At 39.3% G+C, this 16,840-nt stretch overlaps 1 protein-coding gene across 6 annotated transcripts in view; it reads right to left on the bottom strand.

Annotated features, from left to right (window-relative positions):
* The window catches only part of SORCS2 (sortilin related VPS10 domain containing receptor 2), a 559,071-nt gene that overhangs the window by 64,618 nt on the left and 477,613 nt on the right, over positions 1 to 16,840 (bottom strand). For all 6 annotated transcript variants that reach the window (XM_065659847.1, XM_065659840.1, XM_065659855.1 and 3 more), the window contains exons 10-12: positions 15,207 to 15,353; positions 13,742 to 13,844; positions 4,235 to 4,311 (exon numbers count right to left, since the gene is read on the bottom strand). In XM_065659847.1, the coding sequence (XP_065515919.1) occupies positions 4,235 to 4,311; positions 13,742 to 13,844; positions 15,207 to 15,353 (327 nt within the window). The remainder of the gene's footprint in view (positions 1 to 4,234; positions 4,312 to 13,741; positions 13,845 to 15,206; positions 15,354 to 16,840) is intronic.

Raw genomic sequence — 16,840 nt, 5'->3', positions numbered from 1 at the left:
CAAAAAGTAAACCTGTCTTTGTTACCTCGCCAACTGGGGCAACCCCTGAAGCAGCACCTGAACAGAAGCACATAAACAGGGATGCAGGCGCTGCGTTGCTCAGTTCACGCTAGAGAATCACTGTACCAACTGTTTTCACCTGACTTCCAGGAATTCATGCAGGTATAATTTACCACTGTGCTTTGATCTTTCCTACAGCAACACAGGAATCTCAAGCATGTTTGATAGGGTGCCTCTCAGTGTATCACAGGCCTATGTTATGTAAACACAGATGTTCTACTTGCCCAACACACAAGGCCAAACTACAATTAGTATGATATATATGTTTTTTGACACCCCAGCTGCAAGTCACTTGAGCACATTTACGATCCTCCTTGCCAATCTTCTATTATTTTCCCACACTTTTCCATTTATCACCATTATTTACTTAATTTCACAAAACTCTCATTTGGGCATTCTTTTATTTCTAGACCATAAACACTATCTGTATATCCTACCCTAGTTAAGTCTTCCTAAACTCTCATATGACCTTACCATATGAAATTATGGAAGGAAAATGATCAGTAGATCATTGTTAAATTGAGAATATATTACAAATTCAGGAACTCAGGGACTGGTCCCAGTAATGAATCACAAACAGTCTTAGTCAACAACGTGATGCTAGTGCAGGAAGGGGAAATCTGAAATGCGATGCCAATAACACCAAGACATCAAGGGCAGTCATTTCATTCTGGTTAGTACCAATAAAATTTGTAATTCCGCATCCAGTTTTACCATGCTCCAGGAGAGGGACATCAAATTAGGCAGTCCAGTCAATGAGCAACAAAAAGGAAAAGCACTTTTAGAAATGTTAACCATCAGGAAAAATCAGGGGATTTGAGCTTGTTCCTTTTCCAAGGGGAAAACCCCTATACTCTGGGTAGACATGATAATCACCTTTCAACATCTGAAAAGTTATTCAAAGGTGTCAGAAACCACTCTGCTCTAAAGACAAGAAGAAATCAATTTATCTTTCAGAATTGGTGAAGCTGCAAGAACAAAGCAAAGAGCACAGGCATCTTATGTTAAGTATTCAGAAAAAACCTATGCAGAATGGTGAAACACCATGTAGCCAGACTGCAGAATCTGCTACGGTGAAGGATTAACAAATAGGTCTGGCAAACCTCTGTTAGAGATGTTCCTAGTATGTTTTATGTTTTCTCAGAGCATGTGGTTGAATCATATGATCTTTAGCCTTCCTGCCAGTCTTATATTCCTATGAACCAATGCTGCTATTATTTCAGGTAAGCTTTTAACTAATTCGTTGAACTGCCTTTTCTTGAAAGTCTTTTATATTTACTTTTCTGCATTGCTCTGTCACTCTATGCAAGAACAGACTGCTCCTCTTCTAGCCTGTAGACAGCTCTGCAACATCATGTGTGGCATGTGAGAAAGGTGACAGGCACTCACTAATGACAACTGCACTTTCCAAGTCAATAACTTAAACCAATCCAAAGACTTGTGCCAAAACATGAGCTTTTCTCTGCTTTTGCCAGCTCACAAGACCTGTAATTTACTGTCTAAATAATTCCTATATCAACCTTGTCTTTTGTTGCATGAACTCCAACAGAGAAAGGAAATGTACTGCTGTCCTCTGGAAGAACTGCTTGATCATGAACAGCGAGGCTATAAAATACATATAATAATCTAGATTTTCATTCTGATCACAAATATTAAGATTGAATAAGCTCTTTAAAAGGCTTCACAGCAGTTTTAATTAAAATAAAGCTAGCAATGGTGTTTTACATTTTACTGTCATAATGAGGGATCAGCTTACGGTTTTACAGCATGACTAGTCATCTTAAGGTCAAGTTTCATCACCTATCATTTGCCTGAGCTTCTCACAAATAAAAAGCAGCAGGACTATGAATCTGATCCCTTTCACTCTATTATCATTATTTTTCACCCCAGAAAACCTACAGAACTTTGGCAAACGGTGACAAATTACTAGAGAGGTCTTTGTGAAGTATTAGACAACACAGTACCCACTGTAAATCCTGGAAGGCTTTTTCATTTAAACACCTATGTATCATGTGCTAGATTTCAAGAAGGAATTTGGCATAAAATTTTATCTTTCAAGCCACAAAGGATATTATAATGACAAAAATAATGTATTTCTTTCAGAAAGTCTTTCTGTGCCTCTACATTAGCAATGTAAGAAACTGTCTGCTTTTTCCTCTCTTAACCTCAAACTCTCCAGGCTCAGTAACACTAGCAGGAACATTTTCACACTTACTTGTTCTCAGAAAGTAACACACCTTAATTTTATTTCAGCTGAATAGTAAACCACTACTTTAACTCAAATGAAATGACTTTTCGACACACTTTGAGGGTGTTTTGTTTTTTTTCTCCTGGATATGCATTATAAGTAGACTCCAGATCATATTGTGCATTATTGCTACATACACAAAGAAAGAAAATATCCCCATGATTAAGCACTGCTGAGTGTACTGGATTTGCATGGATTTGCGCTGCAGGGGTGGCTTCTGTGAGAAGCTGCTAGAAGCTTTCCCTATGTTCAATAAAGCCAATGGAGCTGGCTCCAAGATGGACTCACCGCTGGCCAAAGCCAAGCCCATCAGGGACAGTGGTGGCATCTCTGGGATAATGTATTTAAGAAGGGGAAAAGTCACTGCACAGGAGCAGTTGCAGCCACAGAGAGGAGTGAGAATGTGTGACAAACAGCCTTGCAGACATCAAAGTCAGTGCAGAAGGAGGGGAGCAGATGCTAAAGGTACCAAAGCAGAGATTCTCTGCAGCCCATGATACAGCCTACGGTGAGGCAGGCTGTGCCCCTGCAGCCCGTGCTTCTGCAGCCCATGGAGGTCCATGGTGGAGCAGGTCTCCACCTGCAGCCCATGGAGGACCCCACATCACAGCAGGGAGATGCCTGAAGGAGGCTGTGACCCTGTGAGAAGCCTGCGCTGGAGCAGGCTCCTGGCAGGACCTGTGCCCCATGGAGAGACAAACCCGCACTGGAGCAGGTTTGCTGCAGAATCTGTAACCCCGCGGGGGACCCTCACTGGAGCTGTCTGTTCCTGAAGGACTGCACCCCATGGAAGGGACCCGTTGGAGCAGTTCATGGAGAACGGCAGCCTGTGGGAAGGACTCATGCTGGAAAGGTTCATGAAGGACTATCTGCTGTGTGAAGGGCCCCATGGTGGAGAAGGAGAAGAGTGTGAGGAATCCTTCCCTGAGGAGGAAGGAGCAGCAGAGACATCATGGGATGAACTGACCACAACCCCCACTGTGGGGAAGAGGTAGAGACAATCAGGAGTGAAGTTGAACCCAGGAAGAAGGGAGGGGTGGGAGGAAGGTGTTTTAAGATTTGATTTTTTTTCCTCATTATCCTACTCTGATTTGATTGGTAACAAATTAATTTCCCCTAGTTGAGTCTGGTTTGCCCATGACAGTAACTGGTGAATGATCTCTCCCTGTCCTTCTTGACCCATGAGCCTTTCATTGTATTTCCTTCCCGCTGTCCAACTGACAAGTGATAGAGCACCTTTGCTGGGCACCCAGCATCCAGACAGGGTTGATCTACCACACTGAGACAGAGCAATTGAGTCAAAAATACATAATAAAGGTGCAAAGCTTAAATCGACACCAGACATCGGAAGCAAGGCACATCCAGAATTCAAACGGCATTACAGCTACTACATGACTCTTCTATTTCTCATACTTTGGCAGTTGTAGCTCCAGTTGTAGCTTTTGGGGTGGGTTTTTTTTTTTTGGTTGGTTGGTTGGTTGGTTTTTTCTTTCATTTTCTCAGTATCATTGAAGAACAAAGTTTAAGCTTAGACACCAGTTTTCAGACTTTATACCTAAACAATGTCTTTTAGCTTGGAATATTTGTACTGCAAGACCTAGTCCGTGTCCACTTCATTATTAGCATAGGAAGATTACTTACATTATTAAAAACCTAAGCAGACTCTAATTATTCTTTTTAGGTAAAATACTTAGATCTTTAAAAAGACCAAAATATTTGAATTTCAGCAGAACCTGCAGGCCAACCAATTTGAGTCTTTGCAAATCATCTTCTTTATCTCTCCCAGTTTCCAAGCAAAATGGGGATAATAATAGCCACCTTCCTCAAAAGACTGAGTATGTACACATTAAGTAAGCATTATAAAATTCATCATGTTTGGTACATTAAAATTATTTCCAGGTGTCCTTGATGGTTTCTGTTTCCTACCTGACGCCACGTGTTCCCGCAGTCAGATGTTATGTACATTTCTTCTTTATACTCAACCAGCTGGGAGCCCAGGTTACCTGTCACGAAACAGGAGGAAAGAAGGGTTGTAGCCACATGAGCAAGACAGATTGGATCTAGTCCTGACACAAGCCAGAGTGAGAAGATTCCAGGTCAGAGCAAGAACTAAACTCAGACGATAGCAGGCCTACATCATTTCTGGTAGCACTAGATACATCCTTTTAAAAATATAGGTACACTTTCAACTTATTTTACAGGCTTAATTCTAATACTGAAACACAAAGGCTGCTGCACACCGAAAAATTATGTTGAAGGAACACGTATCTAATGTGCATGTCTGAAACGCCCACAAACTCAGAAGCCATGCCTGAACGTTAATCACATTCTGTAAAATTATTAAACTTGAACTTCAATTCTTAAAGTAAAGAATATTTTATCAGCAAGACTTTATGAAGTGGCAGCAAAATCTACAGTCTGGAGAAATAACGCTGAAAAGAGGGGCTGGGGAGGGGTTGAATAAGTATGTAAATGTAAAAGAATATAAAGCAGAATTACTTGATTTACCTAAATATTAACAGGAAGCTAGTGAATATTTTGACAAAAAGCACTGAGGAGCAGCAGATTGCTGCAAAGCAAACAGAAGTGTTAAACAAACCTGTGGAAGCTGATTTTAGTAGGTGCAACCCCAAACTGAGATCTACCTGAGATCTCCATCTTTTAACACGTGGTATTTCAAACAGCAAACTATTAAACCACCAGGCAGTGTACAATGTTCTAGGGGAGAAGCAATCATAGCACAATATTCCTTGTAAATGATACCCTTCAGGGGATTTTGACTTAAATATATGGTTTGCATGTTTATACAGTAGAAATAAGATAAAAGTTATAAGATCCTCTTAAGCAGAAGAGATGAGGAAAGAAAACCACTTGAGATTAGGATAGCAGTATGAAATTTCACTGCTGTGTTATATAATAGCTGGTTTCAACCACCAAAACAAATCTGTTTGTTCAGGGTGTACTCACTAGTGCTGAAAGGTTCATGAGAAGAATGACAGTGACACGGCCCAAAATACATGCTCCCTTTGGACCATCTAGATTGCATGTGCTCTACTGTTTAATGGTATAACTCTACATTTTTTAACCCTAAATATAGCCTAGACAGGATTAGGATATTTATTTTGAATGATGCAACTAACAGGAGTCAGTTTGTTTCTTTCAGCTGTACCTAACATTTCAGAAGATGACACTGCCCCTTACTGGGTCTTCATCTTTACAGAACACTTCAGACTCTCTCATTTATCAAATAATTTAGCTATTATTTTGCTATTCTTACTTCCCTCTCTATAACCTTTACTGGTATAGGATTCTGCAGTTACTCACAGAACTTTTTCTTTGGGCTAGCTAAGGACAAAAATACTTATCTGCTTGTTAGAATATGAAGTATTGCCCTCAGTCTACACCCTTCTTTATACAGATACCTTTCATGAAGGCATTGTTAGTTCTGCTCCCAGATAAATGCTGTTTTTTCTACCTCTTTTCACTGCTTACTGAAATCTACTTGCACGAAAAGGCCTTTATTTTGAGAATTGCTATGGATTTGCACTTTTAAAAGTGCAGTGGTAAATTGCTGTAGCTAATGGAGAATTGGTCTCTAAAGTAAACAGTATCAACTTGTGCTACATTAGAAAGCCTTTTATATCCAGCTGATATGGTAATGACTAAAAGATATTAACAACAGGTTTATAATTGCAGCTCTGTAACAAGACAGACATGACTTCTGGTTTTGGTTTTACCTTTATTGCCTTTTCTTGGTAAATCAGCAAAAGGAGTTGGTGGACTCAGTTATAACTCCAGAGAAATGCCATTCTTTCGAAAAAAACAGAACTGATGAACTTGGCATAAAGGCTGGTGTACTGACTGCCTTGGGGAAAAGTACTTCAATGCTCTCTGGCTTTTGACAGTAGTCCATCCCCAAGTGAAGGATGAAAACCCAGAAGTGGTGCATGAAGGATCTTCTGCTTGCTGACAGTGTTCTGTGCCTTAATATAGGCTATAATTTCCATTACCAGATTATGGAGGAGACCCTATTATATTACATAGTTTTGCAAACTTTATGAAAATGTCTTCAAGCACGTAAGAAACCCCTTTCTGTGCGAGAGAATAAAACCTTTCAAGTTGCAGTTTGCTATGAGGGTACTACAGACAACATCCTGCTGAAAAACAGCATTCGTGGATTGAAAAAGAAGAAGCAGGTGAGGCAGCAAGAAGGAAATCTGTACCACCAAAGGAGACAGGGATGCTCCTGCAAAGGACAGAAGCTAGTTGCAGTGGGAAGCAACCACACAGCGAAATTTCAGAGGTGACAGGCAGACTGAGATTTCCATAGGAACACATAGGGCTGTGTGACTAAGTTTGTTAAGCCAAGGATATTTGTAAAAGCAGTTACCCTGAAAAAGTAGAACCAGAATAAAATTAAGCATTCAAAGAACTTAACAGACTCATCACAGTTTTATTTGCAAACCTTCCTATTCAACATGTGTCACACAAGAGTTATGAGTTTTCTCTATTTAAAGAGTTATATTGTTTATACTTTTTTTTTACGTTCTAATAAAAATAACTTCAAAGATTTGGGACATTCTGTTCTTTTTGAGATTTAAAACAAAGCATGTAACTTTAGCCTCTAGCTACCTCACAGTGTGTCATGTTACTGGATTAAGCCAACTAGCTAAACAAAGCACATGTAATAGCACACCATAAACCCCTTTACAACAGCTCCAATTCACATCAAATGAAATGCAAATAATCCTGACATTATTACCACAGCAGACAAACAACTGCAAAGTCACAGGAGCACTCAAAGTAGAGCTGAGGCAGCCTGAAAGTTTCTGTGCCCTAACTGAGAATTATGAACCATACCTGTGGGCAGTGTGGCAGCCAACACATGCACAACTGACACCATTATCAATTGATACAGAAGGTGAGAAACAGCTAAATTATGCTCAACCCCAAGTCTGGAAGCCAACACTTTTAGTGTGTAAGTACCACTCCCAGCATGTGCTGGAGTGTTCAGACTACACTGCACACCCACAAACATCAGTGTGCTCTTTGCCTGGTGAATCACACCAAAATCTGTGCTTCTTATTACAGCTGTAAAGATCTGCTGTAACTCCTCAGGTGTGCCACTACAACATGGAAACTTTTCTATCACTTTAGTGGGTCTGTGTTAGATCTCAGAATCCATCTGTTGTAAGAAGTAGAGGGAACCTAATATACTGAAAGCAATTCAAACGCATCCTGAAAATGTTACTGCATCTGGAATGGGTAATCAACTGCAGGCTTGTGCTGATTTTGGCTGGGGTAAAGATAATTTTCTTCATAGCAGCTAATACGGACTAAGTTTTGGGTTTGTGGTGGAAAGAGTGTGGGTAACTCAGGGATGTTTTCATTACTGCTGAGCAGTGCTTACACAGAGCCAAGGCCTTTTCTGCTCCTCACACACCTCCCCAGCGAGCAGGCTGGGGGTGCAGAAGAGGCTGGGAGGGGACACAGCCAGGACAGCTGACCCCAACTGACCAAAGGGATATCCCATACCATATGGTGTCTTGCTCAGGATATAAAGCTGGTGAGGAAATTGACAGGTGTGGAGGGGCACTGCTGGGAGACTGAATGGGCAGTGGTTGTTTGGTGTCGAGCAATTGTTTTCATTTGCATCACTTGTCATTCCTGGGTTTTATTTGTCTCTGTTATTTTCCTTTTAATTACATTTGTTATTATTATTGCTTTATTTCAATTATTAAACTGCTCTTATTTCAACCCACAAAGTTTTCTCACTTTTACCCTTCCCTTCACCCCACTGAAGGGGGGAGTGAGCAATCAGCTGTGATGCTTAGTTGATGGCTGGGGTTAAACCACGACAAGCCTGTATTAGTCAAAACTATAAATGGTATAATTTTCACATCACTTTTTGATCTAAATGGCCTGAAACTCCTCCAACACATGACACAGTCTTTTGCTATCTAGCTTCAAGAAGTTTTGTTTGTAATAACAGAAGCTTCTTACTTTATTTTATAATATTTTGTAGCTAAATGACAGGAACAGGAAAGAAGACCTTTCAGTTGCTGTGTGTGCTTCAACTTTGCTTTCTACATTTCTCATCCAATTTTAACTATTTTGTTGTTAAAGGCATTGTTAGAGGTGCATACCTTGTACAGTATAAAAGTATGGCACTATTTGCAAACACCACCTGTATATGAAATAAGGGAAGGCCACAGACTGTCTGCAGCCAAGGCACGGTGGCATGACCCCACCATGTTCGCACTACATAGCACTCAGCCCCAGCTCTCCTCAGGGGGTGCTGCCATGGCCGTTAAGATGTATTTGTGTGAGGCTCCCCTCAAATCCCCAGTTCAAATTTCCTGATATAACTTGGGGGTTATGTTATAGGCCATGAAAACGGTCGTTTCATGTGATGAAACTGGGGATGTGTGTGGCATGCCCCTGGTTGTGATGGATGTGTCTGAGGGTAGAAAGCCAAGGTACAATAGCTCAATTGAGCTGCATAGGGTAGAAGTAAACCTGGTGCTGACTACAGTCTCATGTGTGCCTTCTCCCAAAGCATGACCTGAAGAATCATGAATTGTTCTTAAACACTTCCCCTAAAGGCTTTTGTCATTAACAAAGCCAGGATACCCTGCTAGATGGATTCCTGGCCTGAGCCAATCTGACTCTGCAGCTGCTATATTCTGACACCTTCTTTCTTCAATTTAAGAAACAAAAGGAAACATTTTGGCCTGCACTTTGGACTTTTTGATTAAGCACAGTCACTTTTCATTTCTGTTGCTTAAATTCTTATAAACCTTTTTTAACTGTGCTCTAGGATATATAAAATACTCTTTTGTTTTTTTTTTACTTGTCCTTAATAAAGGCTAATTTCATGGTAACTGGGTAAAATCCCATGTTCCAAACCTGCAAGTGTAGCAGTCCCAGAAACTAGAATACTGGGGTACTAATTATTCCTCAACATAGTTCTTCCAAGCTATCTGTAACTTTGCACATGCCATCTTAGCAGTTGGTAGCACAGGGATGGGAAAGAAAGCAATGTATTTGGTAACGACTGGTGGCCAGCCAAGCTCTCTTGAAAGGTGGTGCAGCTGTGAAAAACACATACAGACCTCAAGAGTAATTAAAAGATTGCTCAGGCATTTTGGTTGCTTCCTACTGGGTAACACAAATATGGGAGATTAATTTACAATTTATTATTAATTTACATGTTTTAAGCACTACTTATCATTGCATTTACCCATGTTTTTATACATGATTTTAGATATGCTTACTGTGATAAGAAATAATCTCCACAAGCAACACTTCGATAATCCTAATGTGGAAAATCTTTTCCAGCCACTTAAATTTAGCATACAAGCAGAAATCTACTCTAAAGAGAGAGATTTGCCTTGGCTAGATTACTCTTAATTAATGCAGTCATAACATCCCTTCAGTCAATGCACAATAAGCTAAAATTTCATGATTTGTAAACTTGTAGTCACAGTGTAGAACAAACATACAACCAATTTGTGTTTAAATGTCCCAGGAGAGATTTTTTATGCCTGGCAAGCTGAAGATGTGATTCACACCATCAGAAAGGGGGAACATGCTGACATGAGAAAAAACTAAGGGAACTGCAGGACCTTCACTCCAGAATGCACTAGGAAATCATCTCCCTGTTCCCTCACCCTTTTTACAGTGGCATCCTGGAATGTTACTTTCGTGAAAAATGATAGAAATTTGTCACAATGTATTTCAGCCTGATATAACAAAAACGAAACTGAACTTTCCCAGCACTCCCTCAATTTGTGTTAATGTGCAGAATTTACTGCTTGCTTGATTTGCCATCTGGATTGGAAGCTAAGCAGACAATTATTGTAAACTAGCACCTGAAAAATCTACACTTCTTGAAGCATTTTTCATAGAAAAGTCCTTCACAAGTTTATAGTAAAAATTTGCACATCAATTGACGCGCATTTCATAGCTCATGCTGTGAGAAATAGAAGTTGTTGCCAAGATTAAAATGTACAAAAATCAAATATAAATGCAAAATCCTATTACATTTCTTAAAGGGAGCAAAACAGTTATTTAAAAGAGCACTTTAATATGCAGCTATAAAATTTAATATTCTGTCTGCACAATTTATGTATACATAAGCTAAAAATATGCATTCCTCAGAACTATTCATGCGACTTTAATAGAGTGGAAATTTTATTTGTAAATATGAGTTTTAAAAGATGCGATGTAAAAATTCTATTATTACATTTTTCTCATATTCTCTAGGCATTCATGCTGTGACCCATTTAACTATTTTTTAAATTAAAACAATACTCAATAGTCTCTGTGATCTGATTTTCAAGCACAGTGTCAAAACTATCCTCAAGTCACAGGCCAGGTTTTCCATTACCACGAGCAGCTGTGTTGTGTAAGCTTCCGATAAAGTGGCTAAACTCCATGTCCAAGAGTTGTTTGCTTGGGTTGGTGGGGTTTCTGCTTTTTGATTGATAGTCACAGTGCTTTCATTAAGAGGGTGAACTTCATGGCTCTTATATTTAGAAACTGATTTCTAGTTTCTAGTTCTTTTCCACTTGTTTACATCACTTTTTTCTATCCCATGGTTAACCTTTGAAGTTAAAAAAAATAATCACAGTCTGTATTGTCCTTTACTTTTCTCAGTTAATGGGGTTCCTCTTGTAAATATTTGTTATTTCCATTAACTGCCAAGTAGTCCTTCTTAGCACCTACTCACTGGTCCTGAAAATTGATGATCAGAACTGTACATGTTCCTATTAATACGGTTGCTGTACAGTATTTTGCCAGAGTTTATTTCCCTCTCTCTGTTGGCAAATATGTACCTAGTTCACCCTCAGAATGCATATTTCTGTTTTTCATAGCACAAGGCACTGATGGTTCCTAGACATAGTGTGATCAAATGACATTCACCGATCTGTGTCATCTTCAGTCATTTCAAGATGTGCTCTCCCTAAATATAATAGTAAAATTCCAGCAGTGTGTGATGTGGCCCAAATAATCTGATTTCTGTTTGTGTGAAGAGCCTACTGTGTTGGTTGATTTGCATAGCATTATCAGTTTCAACGAGAAGGCCAGAAGAAATTCAAGCTCATTGTATGTAAAGTGTTCCTGATAAGAAGTGTAAGTTTACAAGGATATCAGGTTTGCCAGATAAGACTGAACATGTGCACTGAATCCAGATCACCTGAGCATCCAAATAACACAAATGTAAGTCAAAATCAGAGTTGATTCATGTCGTCTGCTGGCAAGGAGATGCAGCTGCTCTTGAATATTTTCAAGAGTCCAAAGTAAATCCCTTGGCTATGTTTGCAACCATATGACCTTCTATCAGAGAAAGGATGTACTGAACTACTCACGGGCAAGCTTTTCCCACTTTAATGCCACCTACCAGCTTTTTAGCCACCTAGGAGTGAGGGTGCCTTTCTGTCATATCCATTACATTATAGGATACTCCACAATCAAGTCAGATTTAAAATACTAATTCAGTTTTTAATGATATCTGGATTTCATCGGAAAGACTCCCTCATGTTCATGTTGAGGAAAGCAGTCAACAACTTTATGTACTTGGCATGGTATGAATGCGTCACAGTGATAAAATCTAACCCTATTATAGGCAGGAATTAAGGGAAAAATACTCTTCTCCAACCTGCCATTCCTAATATAGTCTCATAGAACAGTACACTTAAAAAACCTCCACAAAACTCCACACCAAAGGAAAATAACCCAACATCTCAATGAATACCAATTCACCACTGATATCAGATTATAATGCAAAGAGAGAGAAAAATGAAATAGAAGTAATGGACTAATTAATTAAACCTCAATGCTAAATTTGCTACTAGAAGACATTCAGATACAATATGATTAGGCCAAAATTAAGAACCTACATTAGAATAGGAGTAAATTTATGTAATAAGAACAACCCCAAGATTGGAGCTATATTTTTAATACTGAAATTCATAAATTAAATACCTAATAAAAATGTATCTACAAGGGCATTGTATAAATTCTTAGTCTTGCTCATGTCAATAAAAATGTAGCAGCTTTTCAGTAGGGAGATCTGCCTCCAGTAAAATACTTTAAGCTGCATGTAAACTTGGGGGAAGCTTGAAAACTTCAGTTACATTGAAGTAACGGCAGCTGTCATTCTCTTTAAACATCAAATATACTCACCTTTATATTCTCAGGAAATTTTCAATTTAGTAAGCCATTTAAAAGAGATTAGTGTAAGCTAAGGCAGAAACCATTATTGATTAAAAACAGATACATTTTTATGAAAACAGAAGCAGTACATGGTGTGTACTTCACCTAAACATAATCCATCATATACGAATAAAATACTGCAATTTTAAAAAGGCTCTTAGAACAGTTAAGATTTCAATAATTTTGAAACAAAGAAACAGAAAATAAAATTACATGAATAGATGAATCACAAGGGTACAGAGTAAAGAAGAGTTATGTGAATATTTTTCTTGATGAGTAGTCAACACTGCAGTGGAATTTCTTCTATTAAATGCCACTTCACAGTACCATGGCTTCATCCATAGGCATGTTATAATGGAGAAGCCACAACCATCATTGTTCATAACACAGAGACACATTTGCCTCTTTCATGTCATCTCTCTTTAGCCAGAAAGGAATTAACAAAAATTAGAAGACAAATTATCTGTATCTAGGCTTAAAGAAAAAAAAGCCTGACCACCATTAAATCAGTTTATTGGATTTGCTGGGCTATTCATGCTGCTGGAGGCCCTGCTTCCAGAGGAAAAAAAAGCCTGCAATGCACGCCAAGTCCTTCAGCCACCATTACTACTTACCACCACACTAATGGGGAAGGAGATACTACACAGCAGAGAAGCATAATGTATCCAGATGACTGTTACAGATTTGTCATAGAAGACATAGGTCTCAGACTTCAATCAGCTTTTATTATATTGTTTGATTAAGAGATAGAGTCATAGAATGCTTTGGGTTGGAAGGGACCTTGAGATCAGGTAGCTCCAATCCCTCTGTAACACCTCTGACTAGACTAGGTTGGTCAAAGCCCCATCCTGGCCATGAATACTTCCAGGGATGGAGCATTCACAGCTTCCTTGGGCAATCTGTTCCAGTGCCTCACCATCCTCATAGCACAGAACATCTTCCTTATATCCAGACTAAATCTCCCATTTAAGTTTGAACCCATTGCCCCTTGCCCTATCACTGCAGTCCCTAACGAAGAGTCCCTCTCCGGCATCCTTGGAGGCCCCCTTCAGATACTGGAAGATCCCATGAAGATTCCATACAGGATTATTCTGCAGGGAAATACTTATTTCAGCAATGTTTGTAGCACGGTACTGTTACAAACCAAAAGACTAGATCTACAAGGAACCACTGCTACATCTCAGATCTTTAAAAATAATGTCTTGCATTTACCTGCCCCCATTATGAGCCCTGGTGCAGTGTCCTTCGTGTGCACTGTTCCTGACACATAGGGATTATCTGCCCAGCGGAGATGGAGGTGAAGGTAGCAGTCAGGCTTGTGGGGAAGAAGAAAACAGGTGTTAAAAATGATGTGTAACAATTATGCTCCTACAGTAATGAAAGCCCATTTAGAGAGCAGTTTCAGCAAACGTGTCTTCATAGAGAAAGAGAATAGCTGTTTCCCATGGGGCCAGATCCCAGCCTGAAATATCAGCCTTAGCTTTCTCATGAGAATCTCTGGTGCTGTCTGCGTAGTGTGCCACTGTCTCAACAAAAAGATTTCCAAACTCAAATAAGTCAGGATGAAATTATTGTATAAAACCCCCTTCTGACAGAATAATTGCTTAAAAATGTTAACCAACAGCAATAAGTATTGCGTGTTTGTTGGTCCCAGGCAATTGGTAAATGATGATTAAAACCAACTGTTTGTACTGACATTTTCTTTTTTTCTTAGAAAAAAGTGGTAAAAAAAATAGCATGAGGACTTCTGGACACACCCCATCATCTCTCCCTGCTAAGCACCTTACTGCTTCTTGCTCTTCATGCAGTGGCACTCAAAGGTCATATTGCTCACAGCAATCTGACAAGGAGCTGGCTGCCAGCACTGCCTGCAAGCTGCTGCCACTGTGATTTTTCCATTTGTCTCAGAGCATGCTGGATCAGGCCCTGCAGGCTTGAACCATGTAGTACAGCCTTGAACTCTTCAAAAGGCAGCCAGCAGCTCCAGCCATCCACTTCTGCTATGTGCAGAGGGATCAAAGCAGAGCTCTGGCAGTGGCAGGACTAAAAGCATTTATTTCGGCCAGCAATGCAGAGCTTGAAGTCTCCAGGAGCAGAGAATCGGTGAGAAAAAGACAAGGTCTTCACTATATCCTCACAAATAACAAAATGTTACAGGTAGCTGCACAACTGAAATAAAATCATCTTACAAAAAGACTTTTTGATATAGTTAACTGTGGTGTTATTTCCAAGCAACTGTCACAAGTTCCCTTTTACAAGGAGCCAAGGGGTTACCTTAGTTTAAGATGAAACAAAAATATGAAAGAAAGATGAAAAGAGAAAAGGTGTTGGTAAGCTTCTTATATCCCAATGATCTGCCCCTTATCTCCAGGCACAAATGACTGTTGTCATGATTATTCTGAACTGGGTTGTGTGGTTGATGCACAAGAAAAATGTCCTCTTTATGTCAAAGTGATCTAAAATACAGAATGCAGTGCAACACAGAGTCCTGACTACTCACTCTACAAGATGCTTGGATTAATCACTTGTGAAACCACTGCTTATGCAATGCAAGTCAATTTGCCTGGTATTTTGGATGGTAAACAGCACAAAGCAATCAGACTGTTGGAACTACTGCACATATACAAATAATCCTTGTACACTTTAAAGAAAGGACAGGGTAAAAAGAGCCACTTACAGGTTTGCAGTTTGTTGGCTTGCCATTCATATCGATGTCTGGAGGGTTTAGAAAATCCCAGTCACGGCCTTTGTTGTAGGTTATCAGAGTTGTAACTTTCCCATCAATTTTCTGGTTGGCCAAAAAGACTCCTTTTACACCTCTGACCTGAAGCACATATGAGAGAGAGAGCTAATGACTGGCACATACACATTTTTTTCAACAAGGATTATCCCTGATTACTGACTGCTCTTTTGTGGCTCTGAACTGTGTACATCAGGTAGGTTCTCCACTAGGAAAGTGAACGATACCTTAACAAAAATAAGGAAGGCAAAAGGATAACAGGAAAGTGAGAAAGGGGGGAGGAAAACTATTAACTGATTTTTATTTCTATATGGATTTCAAAAGGATATACAGTTCATTCAGTGTCAGAAAGTTCATTGAATTGCAGTAGTTTACACGTTTAGCTTCCCTTCACTTGTTTAACTTCTGGGGAAAAAGAAAAAAGTTTAGAAAAGTTTAGTGTCTCACTTCTCTTGGGCAAACTTAGTTATTTTATTTTAAAACAATCTCCATTAGAAAACTATTACAACTAAAGAGTGTCAAAGTTGTAATAATCGCACCTTAGCATGCTTAGTTCTAGCCATAATAGCTATTTTGTGTTAATATTCCACCCAATGGCATGAGATGAGATCTTGTATTAAATCTGAAGGTTTTCTTAAGAGTGCTCTTGTTTCCCTTGCAATTATTTTTGAGGCTTCTTGAATTTTTGAGAAATAACTTGACAATGTATATCAACACATACACTACTTCCAACATAGGACAGCTCTCTAACCTGCTAATGTGTTGACATGTAGTCAAACTGACACATTCATTACAAATAAATGCACAAGACAGACAGCTCTTTGCATGATCAGAAATACTTGCCTCTTGCTGATGTGATTCATTCCTGTACTTACTTTTTATTTTGTATTTTAAATAATTACCATTTCCTTTTCTTCCAACTACCTGTTATTAACTCCCTTTGACATTCATTTGCAAAAGTTTGCATTTAGGTTGAAGAGAAGGCATCCCTTCCAGCACACTGCAGATACGATAACTATTGTTTATAAATACACGTTTTTTTCCTAAGGACCTGACCCAAATCTACAGAGAATAAAAATGTTCTGCTGGTTATGGTAATAGCCTTGAACTTGGAAATGTAATTTTAGATAACTAAGTTCTGTATAGACATTTTAATACCCCACACTCTCATGAGCACTTCCTTCCTTAAACCACATGCATGTGTGGTTGGCTTACTTATCCAGGGTGCTAGAAACTCAGAACCACCTCCAAGTCAAACTATAAAAATCAATTGCTATGCCGTGCAGGTGAGAAAAGGAAGGGGGGGGGGGGGGGGGGGGAAGAAATGAGGAACCTGCTTTCTTTACTTTCAAAGCATTTTCATCTTGCTAGGGCTTTATTACATATTGTACCTTCCAGATATGGCACAGACATGAATATGACTGAAGAGCTTGGCAGTTTAAACATTTATGTGGGGGTGTAGACTTGGGGTTCAATTTCTGTGCATCTTTCTTCCAGTGAACACAATATTAAATATTTAAGCAATAATTAGATCAGGGACTACAACTGAGATTTCCATCTTCATTTGTGGA

The sequence above is a fragment of the Lathamus discolor genome, chromosome 1 (genome assembly GCF_037157495.1).
Source record: "Lathamus discolor isolate bLatDis1 chromosome 1, bLatDis1.hap1, whole genome shotgun sequence".
Lineage (NCBI taxonomy): Eukaryota > Metazoa > Chordata > Aves > Psittaciformes > Psittacidae > Lathamus > Lathamus discolor.
Note: the sequence above shows the minus strand (reverse complement) of the source record. Positions and strands in the feature narration are given on the sequence as shown.